This window comes from Excalfactoria chinensis, chromosome 12 (assembly GCF_039878825.1).
Source record: "Excalfactoria chinensis isolate bCotChi1 chromosome 12, bCotChi1.hap2, whole genome shotgun sequence".
Lineage (NCBI taxonomy): Eukaryota > Metazoa > Chordata > Aves > Galliformes > Phasianidae > Excalfactoria > Excalfactoria chinensis.
The window spans coordinates 14,915,344-14,937,540 of record NC_092836.1 but is presented as its reverse complement, the minus strand read 5'-3'; the positions used below and the strand labels follow the sequence as shown (position 1 = coordinate 14,937,540).

The 22,197-nt window shown below is 39.0% G+C and overlaps 2 protein-coding genes across 10 annotated transcripts in view; both read left to right on the top strand.

The window, feature by feature from the left end:
• Nucleotides 1-313: 313 nt before the first annotated feature.
• Nucleotides 314-8,019, top strand: HRH1 (histamine receptor H1). Of its 4 annotated transcripts, none has more exons than XM_072347504.1 (4): nucleotides 314-648; nucleotides 2,737-2,850; nucleotides 3,250-3,300; nucleotides 4,604-4,692. In XM_072347504.1, exons 1-2 carry the CDS (start codon nucleotides 318-320, stop codon nucleotides 2,751-2,753), a joined length of 348 nt encoding a protein of 115 aa, XP_072203605.1. In that variant the 5' UTR covers nucleotides 314-317; the 3' UTR covers nucleotides 2,754-2,850; nucleotides 3,250-3,300; nucleotides 4,604-4,692. The 4 variants fall into 4 exon arrangements, with proteins under 4 accessions (XP_072203605.1, XP_072203604.1, XP_072203603.1 ...); XM_072347503.1 differs by having other exon boundaries at nucleotides 2,732-2,850; nucleotides 4,609-4,692; XM_072347502.1 differs by having other exon boundaries at nucleotides 2,732-2,850.
• A 1,605-nt stretch (nucleotides 8,020-9,624) lies between these two features.
• The window catches only part of ATG7 (autophagy related 7), a 75,475-nt gene continuing 62,902 nt past the window's right edge, over nucleotides 9,625-22,197 (top strand). For 3 of the 6 annotated variants that reach the window (XM_072347493.1, XM_072347489.1, XM_072347495.1), the window contains exons 1-14: nucleotides 9,625-9,704; nucleotides 10,902-11,091; nucleotides 11,322-11,376; nucleotides 12,016-12,133; nucleotides 13,467-13,544; nucleotides 13,872-13,988; nucleotides 14,745-14,894; nucleotides 15,540-15,628; nucleotides 16,353-16,474; nucleotides 17,391-17,481; nucleotides 18,941-19,085; nucleotides 19,599-19,757; nucleotides 20,747-20,941; nucleotides 21,927-22,130. In XM_072347493.1, coding sequence (XP_072203594.1) covers nucleotides 10,914-11,091; nucleotides 11,322-11,376; nucleotides 12,016-12,133; nucleotides 13,467-13,544; nucleotides 13,872-13,988; nucleotides 14,745-14,894; nucleotides 15,540-15,628; nucleotides 16,353-16,474; nucleotides 17,391-17,481; nucleotides 18,941-19,085; nucleotides 19,599-19,757; nucleotides 20,747-20,941; nucleotides 21,927-22,130 — 1,701 coding nt within the window. In that variant the 5' untranslated portion in view covers nucleotides 9,625-9,704; nucleotides 10,902-10,913. Of the gene's footprint in view, nucleotides 9,913-10,874; nucleotides 11,092-11,321; nucleotides 11,377-12,015; nucleotides 12,134-13,466; nucleotides 13,545-13,871; nucleotides 13,989-14,744; nucleotides 14,895-15,539; nucleotides 15,629-16,352; nucleotides 16,475-17,390; nucleotides 17,482-18,940; nucleotides 19,086-19,598; nucleotides 19,758-20,746; nucleotides 20,942-21,926; nucleotides 22,131-22,197 lie in introns of all 6 variants that reach the window. The other 3 variants (XM_072347492.1, XM_072347494.1, XM_072347490.1) reach the window with 3 other exon arrangements.

Here is a 22,197-nt window from a genome sequence, read left to right as displayed (position 1 = left end):
AGTGCTGGCGTTACTTCAGATAAATGGATCTCTTCACCTCCAAGAGCAGCTTTTCTTCCCGCTGCAGACCACTGTAGACGACATGCCTCTCAATCTCCGCTTATACTTTGGGATTCACACCTACCAGCAAGGATCTGGGATACCTCTGGGACTAACAACTCGAGAGCGCGATACAAGTGGCCAGAGCTTCGTCAGCCCCTTCTCGGGATGGGCTACACCGATCCCACCGAGGTCCCGCTGTCCGCCTTGGGCAAGGCTTTCCTCGTATTTTCATCGTCCAGAAAGACACGGTGAACTAGAATCAATTTGCTCTCGGTATGGTGCGAATTCCTGGCAACGACGCCTCACCGCCCGCTCCCGGCTGGGCGGACCCTACGCCGGGCTATTTCTCGGGGTACCTGCGCCCTCGGCCGGCACTGATCCGTGGAGGGAAATGTAGAAAGCAGAGTTGCAGCGCCGGAGCGCGACCCTTCACAGCGGGGGCGGGCAGAACCAAGGAAGATCCTCGAGATGGACCGGTACTGAGTAAGGGCGAACCTTACTCCGCACAAGGAAGGACCGCTGCCAGCTCCGCAGCCCCAAGGCAGGACAGAGCATCCCACCCAAGGAGAGCAGCAAGGAAAAAGAGGACCCCCGTCTCGCCTTGCGGTGAGTGAACCAGGGCACGGCAGCGGGCGGGGGAGAAGGGAGCGGCGGCACCCTGCGCTCGGGGGCTGAGAGGAAGGGATTGCAACAGCGTTCGGAGGAGCGCTGGGTACGTCCCGGGTCCTCAGCCACCAAAACACTGTATCTTTAACTACCCTTCTCGAGGCACTTCGGCTACTCCTTATCCGATCATCCCAGCCGGTGGCTGATTGCGTTCCCCCCTCAGCACTGCAGTCTAGACAGCCCAGAGTCCCCGAGCAGCGGAGGGCTTCCCGTACGAGCAAATATTCAGGCTGTACGCTGCTGTAGTACACACAAACCGATTATATTTTTTCGAGCAGAAAAGCGGGCAGCAATACCATCAGCTCAGCCAGCTCTTCGTTTGCCATCAGCTGCCAGCCAGATGAAGAGCAGTTTGTTCCTGAGTGTCAACATCCCACAACTTTCTAACAGAAATCAAACTTCTTCAGGGAAAAATTCTAGATACATTATTTTGTATCCAGAGCATCCTTGGGGGGGGGGAGGGGGGGGAGACAATGGAGGTGAGGGTATATTGGGTCCATAACTTACTCCAAACCTGTACTGTAAGCAGTTGTTCATTTTGTTTCCCCAGCCATTCTTGTGCAGACACTGAGAGGGAATGATGAAGAGGAACTGGGCTTCTTAATTGAGCTGCTCCTCGTTTATTACATTTATTTGCAAGACACCAGGCTCTCTAGCATTAAGAGACCTTGGTCTCCACCAGTTCATTTTAACTGTGTAAGATCTAACAAGCAAATTATGACTGGAGAAGAGTGGGAGGTAGCTGAGCTCAGTGCACCAGATATGCACCACTGCCCCCATCCCCCAGACAAGGAAAAGGGTGACTTTGGAAGTTAAATGGGTTACTGCTAAAACAACTAATTCTTCATATATTGCTACATCAAGGTTACAAGATGTGTAATGGCTCAGTATCTATCCTGAATTGGAGACTTCTCTACCTTCCCTTCCCCCCTACTCTCCCCCAAATAGGTACAATAAGGTACCTAAGTGAGCTGAAACTTAGCCTTTCAGTAACAAGTTTTAGCATAAAAGCACAAAAAGTTCATGTGATCATTCTGGTGAACCACCAAATACTTTTTTTTTTTTAGGGGGGTGATGGTGCAGGTGAGGTAGTAGGAAGAAAATTCACATTATTCATCTGATTCTTTGACCCCAAAAGGTTCAGACTCTATTATAAAAACTATTAAAATCACTACTCTGAGCCCTTCTTTAAATAAAATAAAATGAATTACATGTACTATAAAGAAGTTTCCTATTATGAATTGCAATATTGGTACGATCACAAACTTGTCTCTTGTGTGCACTTATCCTGACCAAACCCTAGCTCTGATAAAAGAGGAATTCTAAGATTTTTTCTTGAAAAAGAGCATCATTAGATTCTTTGCTATGTGTACTAAGAACTAGAGAAAAGGGAGAACACCTTAAAGGATCTGGTTCCAGTAAATATCTCCTTGTTGCTTTAGTGGCTTCCTCTGTAATACAGTAAGTTTTCCCTTCCTTTCCTGCATTTCCTCTGAACTCAGAGAAATTATTCATAGATGTCTATCAGTCTTCACAAGAGGCTAACATTCTGTATCAGACAATAAAGCTTCCTTTATTCAACCCCAATTTAGTTAACTCAAGTTAGCTCTTCTGGTTTTAATGTTCACAATGAAATATAGGCTCACTGCTAAAGAGGATTGATCAAGAATGCCATAAGTACAAAAGTAGTTGAGTAGACTACTGAATGCATATATACTTTGACTAATTATATTTAGGAAAGTTCAGTTTTAGTATATAAAAATGAATGGTTAGTCATCAGAAGACATCAGCATTATGGAGCTGGGGGTGGTATAAAATAAAAACATCCAGACTTCCAATGGGTTTCCAAGTCTTGCTTCATGCAACCAGCATTTGAAAGACACTGAAATTACATGTTCATAATATCTGCATTTAGGTTGCACTGACTGCAATTTAGAATGGAACATCTGAGATCCCCATTCAATAATATTGACTATGCTGAGTATATTGTACATAAAAATTACTTCAGTTCTGTATTCTTCAGAACAGATTTCAGCTGTCCATGACAAACATTAATGAAGACCTTAAATAAAAGAGAGAAAGAAAGAAGGAAATGCACTGTCAAGTGGATAGGACTACACAGTTTTGCTGAGGACTCTCCAGGTGGGCTTAATTTTAAACTTAATATGTCAAAGACAAAAATTTTGACTTCTGCCTTTCGTTGAACAGACTCCAGTGGTAACCTAGATGCACATAGCAAGATATTGATTGATATCAAGTTAGATGAGATTTTTAGGCTGCTGACTGTGTCTTTGCTCATGTGCTTAATTTACTTCATCAGAGGACACTAATATTTTAGATGTTTGATTCTAATATATTTTTTTTTAAATTGATCTCTTTCAATTTTATATGCCATGCACAGAATTCACCATTTCATTTGTCAGTTCAGGAGCCATTCTTTGTAAAACAATACTGGTGTGCTTGAGTTTCCCCACTTCCTTTTGTTCAGTTAAGCATATCCAGGGTTGATTTCATTTTTTTCTTTTTCTAAATTGTTTTCAGAATGTTCCTATGTCAACAGCACAGAAGCCACTGCATTCACTGGTCCTGCTGGTAAGTAATGAGCCTGCAACTGTTTTCCTGCAAATTATGGGTCTCCAGATTATGAACCACATCCAGACATTTTTTCTCTTTGAATAAGTAATGTTTCCCTAGCCAAGTTTCTGTCAGTAATTGAATGCCAGGAGATGTTTAGCAATTAGTTCCTGATACTATTCCTGTAGCTCTCATTAATTGTACAGGCCAGTATTACTTATTTTCCCTTCCCCTAAAAAAGCAAGTGAGGATTGGGAAAGACTACTGAAGCTCAGGGAAGCTAGGGTGAAAAAGGAGAATATAGTGGCTTTGTCACTAAGATGTATGGAAATGCACAGGAAAATACACTGAACATTTCCTCTGTTTTCAACTATTAAAATCTATTTCTAGGCATTACAATATATGGTCTGATATGCATCAGTAATGAACAAAAGGAGAATGCAGATAAGCAGAATGTGTTTTGGAATATACCAACTCCAGAGATAGCAAAGGCATATATGCTTTGTCCTTAATTATGCATGAAGAAATAATGCTTTCAGAAAGTCAATCCTAAGTTAAATGAGAGAATCCAAAACAAAGTTAAGAGCCCAGAACAAGGTAATGAATTAACAGACACTAGGTAAGCCACTGTAAAAATTCATGTAGGCTTTCAACACTCTGAATTTTTAAGAGAAAGAAAAGATGTGAGTTGCAATTAAGTATATACCGTAAGTACACCAGGGAAATTTAAGGGCCTTACACATGAATAGTGTGTGAAAGCAGTGACAAACCATTTATAGGCATGAGTATTTACAGAATAAGACCTGTATGCTAGAAATTGTAGCCATTCCTTACAGAATAAAATACTGTTGTTTTTTTTAAAAAAAAAAATAAAATAAATCTTTGTCCCTTCCCTATTAACTTTTGAGCAGCTATAGAAGTTTAGAAGAGCATTTGAGCCATTCTATATAAGCCAAACCAAACTTCACAGGTCTGGATTTGGTTTTGTTTTCTAGTTTCTGTTCTGGTATGGTCTCCTCATATTTAAGGTGTTGATTAGTATAAAATTATATGATCATCTATGGAAATTAGTTAGGAAATACATCCATCTTATGTGTGTACAATTGAATACAAATTTTACCAGTATTTTCTGTTCACACCAGGATTTCTCCACACAAGAAAGCTTTTTAGATGTACACTTAGCTTCAGTAGTTTTCATAGGAAATTTACATCTTAAGTTACTCATTACATAAAATATTGTAGAAATGTGTTGTGTAGGGAAGACCTAAAAGGGAAAATGACAAGGACTACAGAGATTGAGAGTATTTCTTTTCTTTTCCAGAGCAGTCCAACACATTTTCATCCAGGAGTGTAAGTCAAGATTGAATTTCCAAGTCTGGGTCATCTCTGATTTTCATTCTCTGTTCTTGTTCTTGTATAAAAGATGTCCATAAACACAACAGAGAATTCAAATTACACTGACTCAGCTCTTCTAGGTTTTTTCCTGTCTAGCATTTCACTGACCACTGTTGTAATGAATATATTAGTATTATGTGCTGTGAAAACTGAAAAGAAGCTGCAAACAGTTGGCAATTTATACATTGTTAGTCTCTCTATTGCAGATCTTATAGTTGGTGCAGCTGTTATGCCCCTTAATATTGTTTATCTCTTAAACCATGAGTGGACTCTGGGTTTAACAGCATGTTTGTTTTGGCTGTCAATGGATTATGTGGCCAGTACTGCATCTATTTTCAGTCTCTTCATATTATGCTTAGACCGTTATCGTTCAGTTCAACAACCACTGAAATATCTCCAGTATAGAACAAAAATGAGAGCATCACTGGTGATTTTGGGAGCTTGGTTGCTCTCTTCCTTGTGGGTCATCCCAATCCTATGGTGGCGTGATTCTGCTAATGATGAGAAAAGTAAAGGAAAAGCAAACTGTGAAACTGAATTCTCTCATGTCACTTGGTTCAAAGTGTTGACAGCCATTGTCAATTTCTATCTGCCTTCTATCATAATGTTATGGCTCTACTGTAAAATATTCAGGGCTGTTCGAAAGCACTACCAACAACGAGAAGTTGTCAATGGATCATACTGCTCTTTCTCTGAAAACAAAAACGTAATTCACAGTAAGACAAAGGACCAAACAATCTTACATGAAAATACACCTCATAAAGACAAGCAAAAGTCATCTGAGTGTGAAAGTACAGCGGCAAAACTTCATTTGAGTAATTCTCACAAGTCTTCACTGGCTTTTGTTAGCAGCAGTAACAGCAAAGCCTTTAAATGTAATTGTTTGCCTCTCACCACTGCCCAGTCTGAGCCAGATCTGGGTAAAGCAGGAAAGAAGAGTGTGCATGTAAAAAAGGACAATAAAAATGAAGAGGACCCTCACTCACAGGACAATGACTTAAGTGCTGCATCAGACAGTGACACTTTCACAGAGAACGTACCTTCTGGGGAGCAACCCAATCCTAATCCTGATAGAGAGTGTATTCCTCAGGAAAATACAGAGAACAGGGATTTCAGAGGACTGACTTACCTGAGGAAAACCTGGCAAACCCTGCATACTCATTCCAGAAGTCATCTTCGAAGACAGCATGTGAGCAGGGAGTGGAAAGCAGCTAAGCAGTTAGGGGTCATCATGGCGGCCTTTATACTGTGCTGGATTCCCTATTTTGTGTTATACATGGTAACTGTTTTCCAACAACGTGAACAATTTTACATATTACATATGTTCACCATATGGCTTGGCTATGTGAATTCCACCTTAAATCCATTCCTGTATCCTCTTTGTAATGAGAATTTCAAGAAGACATTCAAAAAGATCCTTCACATTCAGTAATATCAGACTGGCTTTTTTTCTGAGCTAAAAAGCAACCCATAAAAATCAAAGGAAATGTTCCAGTTTCAAAGGCAAATACTATAGGGTAAATTAGAAGGTTTTGGAAAAGTATTTATAAACAAGTGTTAGTAACAGTGGGATGTGTGCATATAACAGCTTCAACACGTTTGAAGAACTAATTCTTATCAGGAATCTGAAAAGCTCAGTAGCCAGTCTCAGAACTGTTACACTATTGCAAATATTTTATGATTTCAGATTCTTTCTTTCATCATATAAAACAAAACTGAATGTACGAAAAGAGATCATCAGGGATTATAAGTTATTCAGCTATATAAAAGGCAGAAAGAGAATACTGTTTCTGTGACGGGTCAAATGTCTTTTTCTCTTTTAACTTACTGCTTTAAACAGTGAACACACTGCTTGTGAAGAGAGATCTTCTGCAGAAAGAGGTACTTAGCATAGTTAAGAAAGAAGCTTCTACTGTTTGAAAAAAATCTACCCCATCTATTTATAACTTTGTCCAAATCATACACTTTTTGAAAGTCATATTTTAACCAACAGTATCTAGTTAATATCATGCCTGCTTCATTTATGCCAGTACATTTTAACTTCACTGAAAAAAGCAGTATTGTTATGTCCTACACATTTTGCTAAGACATTCCAAACTTAGAGAATGTAGCTGATTATGGCCTATATGTAATTTATTCTTCCTATGACTTGGTGAATAGCCTAAGCATGCAGCAGCAATGCTAATGCATATCTTTATGACAGGCAAACTCTTGCTACAGTGAGAGAAAACGCTAAGCAGTAACTCAAGCTTCTAAAATAGGAAATAAAATACACGAAGTATTTTTACCTTTCCTGTCCTTTACTTATATAAGTTATGCTTTAAACTCTGTTAAATATTTTAGAAGAAATGGAATGATAGAATACTTATGGTTGGAAGGGGTCTCTAGAAGCCACTTAAATACAGCCTACAACTCAAAGCTGTGCTTTCACAGCATCCTCAGGGCCTCACTCAGAATTTCAACAATATACACATGTGGAAAAAGGCTTCCTTTGAAAAAGCTGGAAGGCAGCTTTGACAGAGAGATTTGCAGGTAAGTTTCATCCTAGCAGCTCAAGTCATTCCCTTGTTAAGCCATCAATTTAACTGTTTTTAAGTGTGAACAATGCAGTGAAGTAAACCTTACTTTCCAATCAAAGGAAGAAAACAGTTCCTTAGCAAGAGAGTGTGTAGTCACCTACACTACATGAGCTAACTTACCAGGAAGCTGATGATTTAACGGCACAGTTACATCAGCATAAACCAAAGTCTGCAGATTGGGAAGGAAGATGGAGAATTAAGACCAAGGAGATCTCTGGTCCCATGTGATCCAAATATGTCAAGACAGTACATTTATGGTACGCAAGTGAAACATTCATTTCTATACTGTGATGGAACTAAGTGAAAAAAACATTTTGAGCAAACACTAAATCTGACCTCTAGGGTAGAACTGCTAAGGAACTACCATTACACTGTCAGTTTTAAGAAGACCAGAACAAGATAACTTGGCCTGCTGCAGGGGCCTGCTTTGCAAGGAGACTGGATTCAATGATCTCTAGAGGTCCCTTCCAGCCCCTACAATTCTGTGATTCTGAGATTCTGTGATAGCTTTAGCAGCAGACATTGTATTTGTATATAATGGTGAACTTCATTTACTGGTGAATTTTTCCATATGTTTTAGGAAGGCTGACTAGTGAAGCATCCTGAAAGTTCAGCGTGAAAAGAATATATCCTCACTGTCATTTTGCTGTGTTGATGAATTTACCACTTTTAGAGTGTGACAGACTTAGAAGAACAATTAACACCAAAGACATTTGCATCATGTTTATGATTTTTGGATACAATACACTAAATAAATGCAAAGTATTATTATCCTTTCTGTTTTATATCTGTTAATTAAATGCCTGAATGTCAATAGATGCTTTAAAAGTAAATGAAGGCCTAGTATCTCTGCAGTTTTCTAAGCAGTTAGCTTGGTATTTGCAAAGAATGCACTAAATTAATTAACATAGTCTAGTGTATCAAACAAGGTTCAGAGATTGGTTAAATTTGATCTTAAGTAGTATTCAGGAATGGCTGCAATCAGAGAGAACCCTACTGTAGAAAAAAAATATGCCAAAGTATGCAGATAGATAGAATATAGAACTAGTAACATTCATTCAGAAATTATGGCAACATTTGCACTGCAGGAACAGTGTCTGTGCAGGTAACAAAACAAACCTTCTTTTAGACTGCAAAGCAGCAAATATTGAAACACACGCTCTTATTCTGGTATGACTGAAAACTATTCAAGTACAAAAGAGCTAAAATTAAATAAATAATCTGCCTTGATGTGTTGGTTTTGTTTTGTTCTGTTTTTATGTCCTGTCGGTTTTATCCATAATCTTAACTGTGACAATTACAAAGATGGGGAAAGTTGTCATAATAGACTTGTGTGATGCGGTAAATAGAATCGGTAATAACAAAACAGGAAAATTGGAGACTTCCTGTCTTAAGCTTCCAGTTAGCAAAGTATGTGGCAGGATTTATTAGTTTCTACTACTAAGAAGCAGAGAAAAGCAAATCAGGGTGAGGAATGAAGAAACCTACAGCCATGTGGGGCCAAGCCTCCAGGCGTGGTTTCCTGCAAACACGTTCAGCATTTCCCAGTTAATAAACAAGGTCAGAGGAACCGCACTTTTAAGTGGACATAATGAATTTCTTGGACTGAAATTCGACTTTGTTGAGGATGTGGTTAGAGCAGCCAACTTTTAAGAAGCAGAAAAGTATACTCACCCTTCCATGTGTTTTTGTGCCAACAAGGACATCTAGTGGGAAATGAGAAGAACTGTGGGATTCTGTATCGAGTATGACGTAGCATGCAAGTTTATTAAAGGAGGGCTGCAATTTGGAAGTGGATCGTGCCATTTGGTCTATGTTTCATTCTTGTATTATTAAACCCCTGCAGAGCTGCCATCCAGGCAGTCCTCAGCCTACAGTGATGTAGCAGGTGACGTGCAGGGTTAGTCTCTTCCAGGTACAGCTTTCCCATTTGATGTGGCTTTGCTGGCCTTGGTGAGGCTCCTCTCAGCCACAGCAGGATGCTGAGGCTCCTCATGGAGCACAGTCCTGCCCATTTCAGCTGCTGTCCTCACCATGGTGTCATCCAGAGGTCCGAGCAGGGTTCCCTCATCCAGCCTGGTGATAGGAGTGTTAAACATTACCAGCACAGGTCTCAACCTGCTTGGTGGCTGTCTTTTTTTTTTTTTTCACTGTTGATCATGGCTTTCTGTGCCCAAAAGCTGGTTTTTCAAACAGCTTGTTGACCGCCCATTAAATCCACGTCTTGCTCAGGTTACTTCTCTTGCCACAAGGGGGCAGCGCTGCGCTGACTGACGTTCCCGCCCCGTCCCGCCTCAGGCGGAGCCGAAGGATGGGCGCGTGCGCAATGGTTGCTCCTCCGCCACGCGCCCGCTCCCTTCCCGCCCTCCTCGGTCACGTGATAGGGGGCACGGCAGCGTCATGCGTCGCGTCAGCCGGCAATGCCGGAAGTACTGCGCGCTGGAGCCGGTGAGCGGCCGTGTGCGGTCGGGGGCTGAGGGGCATGAAGGGTGTCTGCTGCCTGCGGGATCCCGGCTGCGAGCCCCGGGATGGCCTCGGTTCGGCCTCGGTTCGGCCTCGGTCCGGCCTCGGTCCCAGCGCGAGAGTTGGGGTTCTGTCACGGAGGGTGGGAGGGAGTTCGTCTCCTGCCGTGCCGCAGTGAGGAGGCGGCTGTGAGGTGCGCCCCGGCAGAGCCTGCCGCGTTCGGAGGTGGCAGCTGACGGGGCAGCTCGGTTGTAACCTTTAATGTGCTTAAAGGGAGTTGAGTCGGAGGCCTAAGGAGGCCGGCTGCTGGCACTGTGCTCCGAAAACTGCCTGTCTTGTGATGAGAATCTAGTATTTGCTCTTGAAAAATGAATTCAGTGAGGTTTAAGACCTATCTAGTAGTGAAACTTAAACTAGCTGGTTGTTAATACTTAAGTATATGCGGCTTTTACATCTTAAATGCAGGGAAAACTGGTCTTCTTAAAGTGAGCAGAAAATGCCATGCAACTACTTCTAGTTTGTATAGTCAGGTTGAAGAAAATAGTATTCTTTATGCTAGTAGAAGTGATACGAGGAGGTGTTTTTAAGCAAGCTGTGAAAAATTTATGATGCTGCAGATCCCAGTTATTAAAAAAGAAGGAAAAATAAAGGGAAATGAAGCAAGATGAAATATCATCTGTGCCATTTAAAGCAAGACATTGTGACGGAACTTTGTATTTGTCATTGATGGAAAACAAACCTATAGTAGAAGAATACATTTCACAATTAACCCAGAAGTAAGGAAAGCCCTTGTGGTAGGGAAAGGAGACTGCTTCTATACTCTTGGAAACCATAGCACAAATTACATCAAAGACTTTGCTTGAGGATGTATGTGAAAGGAAAAATGTAACTGCATCTGATTAACCTGAGAAATTCTTTCAAAGAAGCAGCTGGTGATTGGCAGTTGTTAAGAAGTTAAAAGCATTTTTTTCCCCTCGTTCCAAAAAGCACAAAGAAAATCTGTGAAAGCTGTTTTCATTGCATTAAGTTCCTTAAATTTTCGGGGGAATGAGATTTTCTATACTTTACGTAACAAGGTGTATTTAAAAGAAATAAGTAGTTAAGTATACTGTGGTCATTGGAGTATGTACTTACACAGCTTATCTGCTTTTATAGAATTCTCTTTGCTTGTGTGTTTAATAGTAAACTACAATCATGGCAGCAGTCAGTAATGAGTCCCACCATGCTGTGGATCCTGGAAGTTCAAAGCTGCAGTTTGCTCCCTTCAGTAGTGCCTTGAACGTAGGGTTCTGGCATGAACTAACCCAGAAGAAGCTCAATGAGTACCGATTAGATGAGACTCCAAAAGTTATCAAAGGATACTACTACAATGGTAGGTCGAAACTGAACGTCTTTCTTTCTACTTTGTTTTGTTCCTCTAAATATTCATTTAACGTGTTTCAGATATTTTGCTGAAACACTGCTAAGATTAGGAGCACTGCTGAATGAGATGGGAATTCTGGTGTGTCCATGGGTGTCTTATAACCCCAGATTAGTTTCTCTAATTTTAGAATACACGTATTGTAGTTTAAAAGATGCATGTTGCTTTTTTCTTTTGGCCAGGCGATCCATCAGGTTTCCCAGCTCGTTTGACGTTGGAATTCAGTGCTTTTGATATGTAAGTATGTATTATGGTTTACCTTAATTCATATATGGAGAAACTTTCCTTGCGTAACTGTAACTCAGTGACAGAGTATCACTTTGAAAAATTCTGCGAAAGATCAATTCACATTCTCATGAACTTTATAACTGCAGTGAGAGTATTTGCGACTCAGAGTACTAACTCCCTGTTTTTGAAGCAGTGTATTCGTCTGAAGGGCCAAGCTTAAAATACACTGACAAGTCTCAGTTTCACTTACTGTTTATATGTGTTTATATAATACTCTTTTGTCACATTTCATAGGCTCTTTTGTATAAATAATTATTTCAGTCATCTGATTTCTGATTAAAGCTTTCATAATATCTTTATAAACTAAATATTATTCCTTAGAATTAAGATCTCAAAATAGCTTTTACAACCTCTGGTTGTTACGTTGCAATATTTTTGAAAGTAGTATTTAACCTTTGACTGAAATTTTTTAATAAAGCAGTATGATCATGTTTTCAGGAGAGCTCTCATTAGCTTCTGCTACTATGCCTCATTGTTTTTCAGTTTCTGGACAATTTTACCCCATAGGAGAGCAATTGCTACTAGTACTGATCCTGTTGGAGATGTTAGTGCACAATTCCCAGTGTTCTCTTTTCTTTTTTAATTCAGGAATGCTTCAATACCAGCACGTTGCTGTCCTGCTTTTGGGACGTTATATAATACCAACACTTTTGAGACTTTCAAGTCCTGTGATAAAAAATCACTTTTGGAAAAAGAAGCAAATGAGGTAAGGTTTAAAATCAAATCAGTTGGTTGAATAGTAACTGTTCAGTCACAGCCTGAACCACTGATTGAGCACCTGGGTGCACAGGTGAAGGCAATTCAGTTGTGTGATAGGAATGGGTGGAGCCTGGCTGCATCTCTTTTAGACCTTGCTGAACGGCTGACTGCCTATGGGCAAGAATCTCTGGTTGGAAATACCTCTCTTGTGAGGTTTTCCTTGTGAGCCCAGATCTTCAGAGATGGGTGAGCACTTTTTCTTTTCCTTTGTAACACATTTCCATTCACGCTGGTCCTTTTGTCATTACACCCGCTGTATCACTCTTCCACTGTGCTGATCTGTTTGATCACAGGTAAAGAGATGGTTTGAAAATAGCCAGCAGATTGTTTTATATCTCTGACTGAAATATTAGAGACTGTCCAAACTCACCCACATAGTTTGGATTTAACTTATTATGGTGAGGGAAGTTTGCTATTTGCTTTTTCACTGTTCTTTGCAAGAGATTAGCAAGTTGATAATTATGCTTGGGGCTTATCTGCTTGTACTGTAACCAACTAATTTAAATGTCATGGCTTAGGGAAGTCTAACAAAGGCAACCTTTTTATTTTTGAGATCTTATACTTTGACCAGTCTTTCATTCCTTCAGTTAGATTTATTGGCTGCCTGCTGTCTGTAGGTAACAGAGTTTTCATATATCTCTTCATTCGAGGCCTGGTGTGGCATAGTACTTCCAATTAATGAGAAATACAGTGTAGTTACTTTAATCAAGTTCAGAGAGTTGAGGAAGGTCAGAAAGCTTTATTTGCTCTTGCAGGTTGTTATTTTTTTTCTTAAGACAAAGAACACACATTCTGTCCTCGTATGTATTTTGGCTTCTTGTCTCCTGAGTATGCACTGCACTGCCTTCTTGATTGTCTCAACTGTTTTAGTCAAATTTCGTAGTAGTTTATTCAGATGTCTACTATTTATAGCTCCCATGAGTGGAAAAGAAGAGAGGATAATAACAAGCTCTATTAGTAATACAGTGTGTTCTATACTGTGATAGTAGTTCACATGTATGACAGACTGCCGAAGTCTTTTTCTTGCATTTAATGTTCTCCAGCATTTGTAGCTGGTGTGTTTGTGCATGTCTGTATTGCCTTTTGTTCTTTTAGCATTGGTAATGGTTTGGATGAGATTAGACATGAAAAGATCACAGTGGATTCCTGGGAACATTGATATTGGTGTTTCTTGTGTAGTTGGAAGAGCTAAAAATTCGTATAGCTGTTCTTATGCTTAATTTTTTTTCTTTTGTTTCTCAGTCCTTTCTCTTCTTTCTTGCCTCAACTGTCAATTACAGATATGGGAATCAATAAAATCTGGAGCTGCACTTGAGAACCCTATGCTCTTGAACAGGTTCCTGCTGTTGACATTTGCAGTGAGTAAAGATAATGAATGTATCTTAGAGCATTGAAATGTAATAGTAGTTTCTCATGAGAAGAACTCGTGTGTTTGTATTACCATATTCATGTTATCAGGATCATTCTCAGTCATAACAGACTGAAGTATTGTACGCACCTTATCTGCTGAACTCCCAATTAGAAGTGTATATAGAGAAAAGAAGTCATCTAGTATGTTTAGTTCATTTACAACTCAGGACTGTGACTTGTCAAATAAGAACTATGGTTGATATACACTGAAATTGTCTTCAGTTTATATATTTAATATCTAATCTTGGTTGTTTGCTGTTTTTTTTTTTCCCCAGGATTTGAAAAAATATCATTTCTATTATTGGTTTTGCTACCCTGCTCTCTGCTTCCCTGATGGAATACATATAATTCAGAAACCAGTCTGTCTTAGTGACAGGTTCTCTTTAAATCAGGTATTCTAAAGTACCGAATGTTATGAACTATGTAGTAATGAGTAGATTTATTGTCTAAGCTTAGCATTTTTGTTAGCATATACTGGATTTTCAAGTCTGACTCCTTTTACAATTTTCACTTTTCTCACTTTTCTTTTGGGGGGGGGAGAGGGGGTTTACCCCCTTTTTCTTCTGTACAAAATCTCTCACCTTAATATCACTTCAGCTTTAAGTTAGATGCAGGCATGGCAGACAGTTCTTGAAGGGAGGTAGTTAATAGCTGTGTGCATGGGAACTGCTGCATCATGGCCTGAACCACTGACAGAGCACCTGGGCAAAAGGCCGTGGGAGTGCAGGTGAAGGTAATACCTGTGAGTATCACTCATACCTGTGAGTGATCAGGAGAAATGACAAAATTCTTAATAAAATGTATGATTTGACAAGAAAAATGTTGATAGGGAGTATTTTTTTAGAGCATCTGACAGTGTTTTGTAGATTGTTTCCTATTCCAATGTGCAAGGACAAAAGGACAAGTTTTCTGGGCACCTTTTTTCACAGTGACAGAAGTTTATGTGGAACTTAAAGTAGTAATCCATGAGAAACAGTATCCTAGAGTAGCTTCAGTGAGATAGCGTCCCTAAATTCTGAAACAATTGCACAGAATCATAGAATGCTCCAGCCTGGCCTGAATTCTAGGGAGGAAGCATAATGATACATTTCAGTGTTTCTTCATAGGTGCATTACAACTATTGGTTTCAATTGTCTTTACGCTTTCAGATTGAAGCGCTTCAGAAAGCCTATGATGAACTTTGCCAGACAGAAGGGGTTACAGCCTTTCCTTATTTTTTAATCAAGTATCACGACAATTCTGTGGTTGTATCTCCACTCAAAAAGTGGGATGGTTTCTTCCAAGACCAAGGGGGAAAGGTAATGAGTATTTTACATCTTTTTGTAACTTGCACATACGTAATTTACAAGTGATTTGAAACATGCATGTAGTACTGAATTGGACACATTTGTTGACCAGTAAATAGACTGGGTAAATAACTGATGACAGGTACCTTGGATTGACTCCCATGTCAAGAGTTTGGTGTCTACATCCTTATCCAGAAACCAAGCTGCATCAGATTAATAGGCAGCCTTAAACCTGAGTGCTGCATGCTCTTTTTTAAAAAAAAATTAAAAAAATCTCAGTTTTTAGTAAAGTAGAATAAGTGCAGTAGTGCATCTCTGGCAAGAGAGCACTTAATTAACATAGGTGTATTTTAATGCAAGAGAAATCTGTTATCATTTGGAACAAGTTTCTTTGTGAGTATTCTTTTTTGAAGGGATCTGCCAAAGAGCTGTCAGATGCAGTTTCTTGAATGAGCTGACTCTGAAACTTGTCAGTATTTCCATGAGCCAGTTGAAATTCTTCCCCTAGAAGAAAATTGTGTTGTTGTATGTAAAAATGTCAAATATGTATGTAGTCATTTTGTGTCCAAATATTTGTCATTAAAAATTACGTTACTCAGTTACTGAACCTGAGTATCAGTACTGATAGATGACTTCTCAGAGCAATTTTATTTGCAGGTGACAGTTGGAGTTTATGATCCGTGTAATTTATCTCACTATCCAGGATGGCCACTACGAAATTTCCTGATATTGGCATCGCATAAATGGTATCTCTTTTATTATTTCCCACAGAAAAATATGCTATTGATTGGTATCAAATGAAGCATTTTTTCATCCATGGCAATTTGCTTTCATTGTGCACTTTGAAGCTTAACTTCTTGGGAATATGCAAAAAAAATTTATGTGAAGGAAAAAGGAAAAAAAAAAACAAAAAACAACACAAAAATGGCAACAAAACCCCACTGCTTCTAACTTTGAGATTACTTGTGTTTGGTGGTTCTGGATTTGCATGCTATTGTTGTAGTGCAGTGTTATGCCATAGCCTGAACTGATGATTTGAGCACTTGGTGAAGGGGGTGGCAGGCCCAGGAAGCACAGGTGAAAGTGGTTTACTTGTGCTTCCTGTGTGACCACCCCTCCCTGGGCTCATTTAAGGGACAGCCTCCAAGGTGGCCTCGTCCGGATGGTGTCCCCACTTCCTGAGGAAGAAGTGTTCTGTACCCAGAGTGTTTTATACATTCTGAGGTTCGTTGGTTTTTAGGCACTGAAGCTCTGTTTGTTTGACTTTTTGATTTGCATTGTGAGGAGGAAAAAGGATATTACATCAAGAACTATAGAAATCTTATTTGTGCCTTGGGGAAGTGCAGTCTACAAAAGACTGAAACTGTAGTAGTGTTAAAATAAGTTCCTTTTCTGTAAAAGAAAAAAAAAAAACAACAACAACAACAAAAAGATGTGTGTCTCTATGTATGTTTTCTTTTTAATTGCCAGGGGCAATATTCTCCAGTCCATTGAAGTGCTCTGCTTCAGAGACAGGACCATGCAAGGTGTGAGAGACATAACACACAGCATTATCTTTGAAATAAAACTGCCACAAGGAGCATTTGGCCCAGGTAATCCATTTAGAAGAAGAAAATAAATCCCTTTTCTGTTTCTTCCTCCTCAATCACTGTGAAGATGGGGAAAAATAACACCGAAATTGCTGCTTATATGAGTTATTTCAAATGAATTGAAAATTATTTGAATGTTCTTCAAAAAAAGTGAATAAGCTTTTTTACTGAATTAGTAACAGGATTTGCAGGATTTAAGGAAAACAAATGAGGAAAAAGTTATTGTGGAGATACAGAAGTCAAGTAACAGTTTATAGTATCTCATACTGTATGAAGTAATTTTAAAAAGTCATTTTTTCTTAAATTTCTACACAGTCTCTCAGCAAATGCCTATGATAGTGAATTTCTTGGATGTGTATTTTTCTGTGTATTTATAAAATAGTAATCTCACGTCACGTAAAGTCACGTAATCTCAGACTTAATTTCTGTTTGCAGAACAATATAATAATATATTTTTTTTCTGTCTTGCCTTGTCTAAGAAGTTCTGGATGCTTTACATGCAATAGCTGTGAATTGTTTAATAGTTGTAAAAATAGCATAAGTAATTCTCTACAGAATTTACAGATAGAGCCTAGGAACATGATGAGATGATAGAACTTTGCAAAACTTAGTAGTGAATTCTGAATTTACTGCCTGCTAAGCACACTGATCTGTTTGACGTTCAGGATCAATGGGCTTGGTGAGGAATAATGATATTTCCACCTTAGGTATAAAGCAGCTAAGCAGGCAAAAGCAGCACACCAGGCATCTGGTATGAAAACCAGCAAAACTCATGTAGCTGCATAAACTAGATTAAGATGCATCTAGTTTACTTACAGGTTTGTTTTTTTTCCAGTAAGCTTAGATCAAACAGTACTTTCTTTTCCTTTCAGTGATATTAAGTCTTTCATTTCTTTTTCCTTCTTTCTTCGTGAAACAGATTGTCCAAAAGCTGTTGGATGGGAGAAAAACCAAAAGGGCGGCATGGGTCCAAGGATGGTCAATCTCAGTGAGTGTATGGATCCAAAAAGGTTTGGTTTTCATCTTCCAAATTTCTGCAGTTTCTTTTTTTGGGTTTTAGTAATAATAAGTTGAAATGTGAAATGCAAAGATTCTGTCTCAATCAAGGCAGTAACACATACACTAAATGTCTTGAAGATTGTGCAGTAATATTGATACTGTGGGCCCACACCCCATGAATGGGAGAAAGGGATATAAAAAGGGTAGGGAGATTGGCCTAAAAAGCGGCAGCAATGATCTAAGGAGAAACAAACTAATTTACTAAAGTAGATACTGGAATTCAAGGTAACACGCTGTAATACAATATAATTAGAATTGGAGCTAATAAATATGAAATCTGAGGGCCTTACTCTAATGATGAGGCGAGATGATCTAGGGAGCTCACATACTGCTGAGATCAAAAGGGAAGGTCAAGTGACCTACAAGTCACTTTTATCTTTCGCTCTGAACAGAAATGGTAACCGAACAGCAAACAGCCCTCTGGGGAATGTATTACTTTTCTTCTGGGACAGGTACCTGGATCCTGGGCATTAACTCTTCAACTCACGATGCCCTACGTGATGTTATGATGTAAAACAGTGATAACTGAAGATCACAAAACCACAGCAGTGTCTTAATCAACTCATCCATGTGAATTGGCAGATTATGACCAGTGAGCTGTGTACAGAGCTGAATATCAACTTTAGTGTCTTGGAAGCAATCGTGGCAATGTTGGAATATCGTAAAGTTTGTGTCAGGTGGATCCCATGAATATTTGCCCAAGAGCAGGAAGAATAACTTATGCATGATTATCAGGGCATATGAGGCTGAAGGTGACAGATTCCTGGATTGCGCTCTTACCAGTGTCTCTGATTTGGTGTCTCTGTTATGAACCGAAGTCAAAACATCAGTCCCTGGAGTGGCAACATGGGAATTACTCATCAAAGAAAAAGTTCTCTCTATATATGTATCACTGTATTATGTACACTCTTTTGTAGAAGAAAAAGCTCAAATTAGATATGTGAGCCTTATTTCTATTTTTTATCAGGAAAGTAAAGCAGTCCCCTCTTCTTCTCTTGGCTCATTCTTCTCCACAAATTGTACATTCTTGTTGTGCCTGAATGCCTTCATATAATAGAAAGATTGGTAGAACAATAGATCTCAGACCTACTGAATTAGACCTGAATAAGAAAGAGTGATCCTGAATATAATAATTCAGGAGACCAAATGAAATCAGGAACAACAGAATTGAGAGAAAGGAAAAAAGCAGCTGAGATCAAGGTGAGAAGGAAAAGGTGTTATGAGAACTACTGGCACATGCCTTGAGGGAGACATAAGGAGTTGTCTATTCCACCTCCTTCTCTCTTTTGGGGGAAAAAAACCCAAGCAGTTGAAATAAGTCTTTGCTTTGTTTGGAAAAAAGCAAAAACAAAACAAAACAAAAAAAAACCCAGAATATTCATCAGTGTTACTATTTATTTTGTGGTATAGGTTAGCAGAATCGTCAGTGGATCTTAATCTAAAATTGATGTGCTGGCGGTTGGTCCCTACTCTTGATTTGGAAAAAATTGTGTCTGCCAAGTGTCTGCTGCTGGGAGCTGGTACTCTGGGTTGTAGTGTGGCAAGGACTTTGATGGTAAGTCAAAGTTAATTATGAAAATCTACTGTTTCTCAGTAATTCTACTACTTTTTTTTTTTTTTGAGCAGCTGCTGTGGTACATAATGAAGAAGTTGTATTAACGTATGTGTTATAATTTACATTATAAATTGCAGGGAAGAGATGAGATCTGTAGGGAATGGAAATGACTTGGGAGTTGTGCTAATAGAGGAACAGTAAGAGAAACATAGCGTGATAAGGATAGTTGTTGAATTTACATTAAAGGACTAGAAAACTCTGGAACAAATTAACAAGCTTATAAATTTGAATTCACAATGAAGTTTTGAGGGGGTTACTGCTGAATAATAAATTTGGACAGGAAGTTACCTGTTCTCTTAATTAAGTGCAAGTACAGAGTTATTGCTGTGAATAGCTTCAAAAGCTGACTTCTAGAAAAACTGAGCTAAGTGCCTCTTAAGTTTCTGTCACTGGAGAGTTGAAATCGTTTTCTAAGTCCATTGTATTGAGTATATTAATTACTTTGTTGCTTAGGGCTGGGGAGTCAGGAAGATTACATTTGTTGACAATGCAAGGATTTCATACTCCAACCCAGTAAGACAACCACTGTATGAATTTGAAGACTGTCTCAGTGGTGGGAAGCCTAAGGCTCTTGCAGCAGCAGAGAGACTTCAGAAAATCTTTCCAGGAGTGGTAAGATCTTTGTTTAAAATCTCCTAATAAATCACTTCAGAGAGAAATAATGACTGTAAGTAAGTATGCAGAGTTCTAGTGTCTTTTATTCATTATTGAAACCTTCATCTTGATGTGGTAGAAGAGCTATCAATTGTTCATATTTATTTATTTTTGCTTTGGAATTGAGATTGCCTTTCTGTGCTATTGTTACTTGGTGATACTCAGTTATGGAAATATTTAGTGGAGGAACAAGTGTGGAATAGTGTGCATCTGTACAGTGTCACATTATGCACTCAGATAAAGCTCTGATTGAAATGTCGTATGATTTTTTGTTTCTTCTAAATGGAGAAGAAAATTGAAAAAATAAAAATGGTGTATTAGGAAAGAATAATGGAATTAGAAGAAATAAAGCTTGTTTGTGAAATCCCAAGTAATATTATAGAAAGCATGATTTTGCACATAGAGAGAAACATCGGAAACTTGTATTGTGAGTTTTCTTGTTTAAAAGCGACCAGGAAAGCAAAAGACCAGGCTGAGCTGTGGAGTTGTGAGGTTGTGATGAGGCTCACAAAAGCGAGTGTCAACTGGAGAGGAACTTCTAGTAATAAGAAGTAACAGTTGTCATTGCATTGGTTCCCTCTGGGACTAGAAATGGTTCAGCTGTCCTCTGGAGCTGCTTTGCTAGACCTAATAAGCCTTCTGAGAGAGCTGGGCTGTTTAGTTGAGGCACAAAGCGACTTGAATGTTTTTGGTCTGCACTTGTAATCCAAACCAGTGTGTTTCCATTGAGCTGTTCTGTTCTGGATAAATGCAGCCTCTGAGACTGCCATTCACTCAAACTTTTGCCCTGTACTTTAGTTTACATTACCTATATACAAAGGGATAATAAGAGTTCAGTTGCCTTTCTGCCAGGCAGCAGCCCTACAATTTGTGTTGCACTTCAGAATAATTCTATTAAGCCAATAGTTTGTTTCTGTATGCTGTTGTTTTTCTATATCTCCATCCAGAATTCAGAAGGCTATAACATGAGCATCCCTATGCCAGGCCATCCAGTGAATTTTTCAGAAGTAACAATGGCACAGGCTCGGAAAGATGTGGCTACACTTGAAGAGCTTATTGATGCTCATGATGTTGTTTTCCTACTAATGGACACTAGAGAGAGTCGATGGCTTCCTGCTGTCATTGCAGCCAGCAAGAGGAAGGTATTGTAGTGTATCTTGCTAATAATCCTGTTACTGCATTTCAGCTTTTGCATATATCATAAAGTCATCCTTAAACAAAACTTCCTCTGCTTATTTTTCATATAGAACTTCAGATTACTCTCAACACTTGTCACACTGAAGAGAGAAGGGAAAATGATGACAAAGTAATTTTGTATCATAGCTGCTTTTAGTCCCCATGTGACTAAACAGATGCATATGAAGACCATAAGTAAAAATTAAATGCTTTCCTCACTGAGCAAATATTTTTTTTTGGATAGCAGATGTGCTGTGTTGCTTTGTCACTTAGGAGTTATTTCAGACAGTGAAGTCAAAAGATTACTTATGGTATTTCAAATGACATAAAAAGTTATTCTTGATCACCACTGTTGTACTTAAGTGGTATATGGTGTATCTTAAAACTCAGAGGTTCAGTATTTGGTTCAGAATATATAGCAAACTTAATAAACTCTGAGCTGGAGCTAACATAAGTTATTCCAGTAGTAGTACTAATAGCTGTACTAATTGCTGTATGAATATTAGGCTGGATATAAATATGGGGATGTTGATCCATATCAATGCATAGCAATTCCAGTCATTTCAGTGAGATGCAGTGTATTGGTTTGAAGTCGTCTTCAAATGCAAACTAGAATGTGCTTTTGGACTTTGTGTTGCAGGGTTGTCCACAAGCAACCAAAAAAGCTGTTTGTATCAAACTTCCCTGAAAGTCAAAGGAAAAATGTAATGTTTTAAGGACTTCTGAAACACTTTTGTATTTCTTTTAATGTTTGACAGCTAGGATTTAGCACATATTAGAAAATCTGGGTTTTTTTATGGCTAGGATGACAAATAGGTAGTTGCTAGATTATTCATCTAAAGATTGTGTAGGTTTTTTTGTTTGATATTTACAGTGAATGAAACCTGGAGGTCTTTTTTCCCCTCCCCTTTTGACTCACTTCAGGTTTGTTGTTCTCTCTGTTGTTCATAGCTGGTCATCAATGCTGCCCTGGGGTTTGACACGTTTGTTGTTATGAGACATGGGCTAAAGAAACCCAAACAGCAAGAAACTGGCAATGCATGTTTCAACACAGCCCCTGGTCCTTCTGACCTTTTGGGTTCATCGCTCTTTTCAAACATCCCTGGCTACAAACTGGGTTGCTATTTCTGCAATGATGTCGTGGCACCAGGGGATGTGAGTACAGTGTTATGCAAATGGTGACAGTTATGTATCTCTCTTGTTGAACTGAATTTTTATTTCC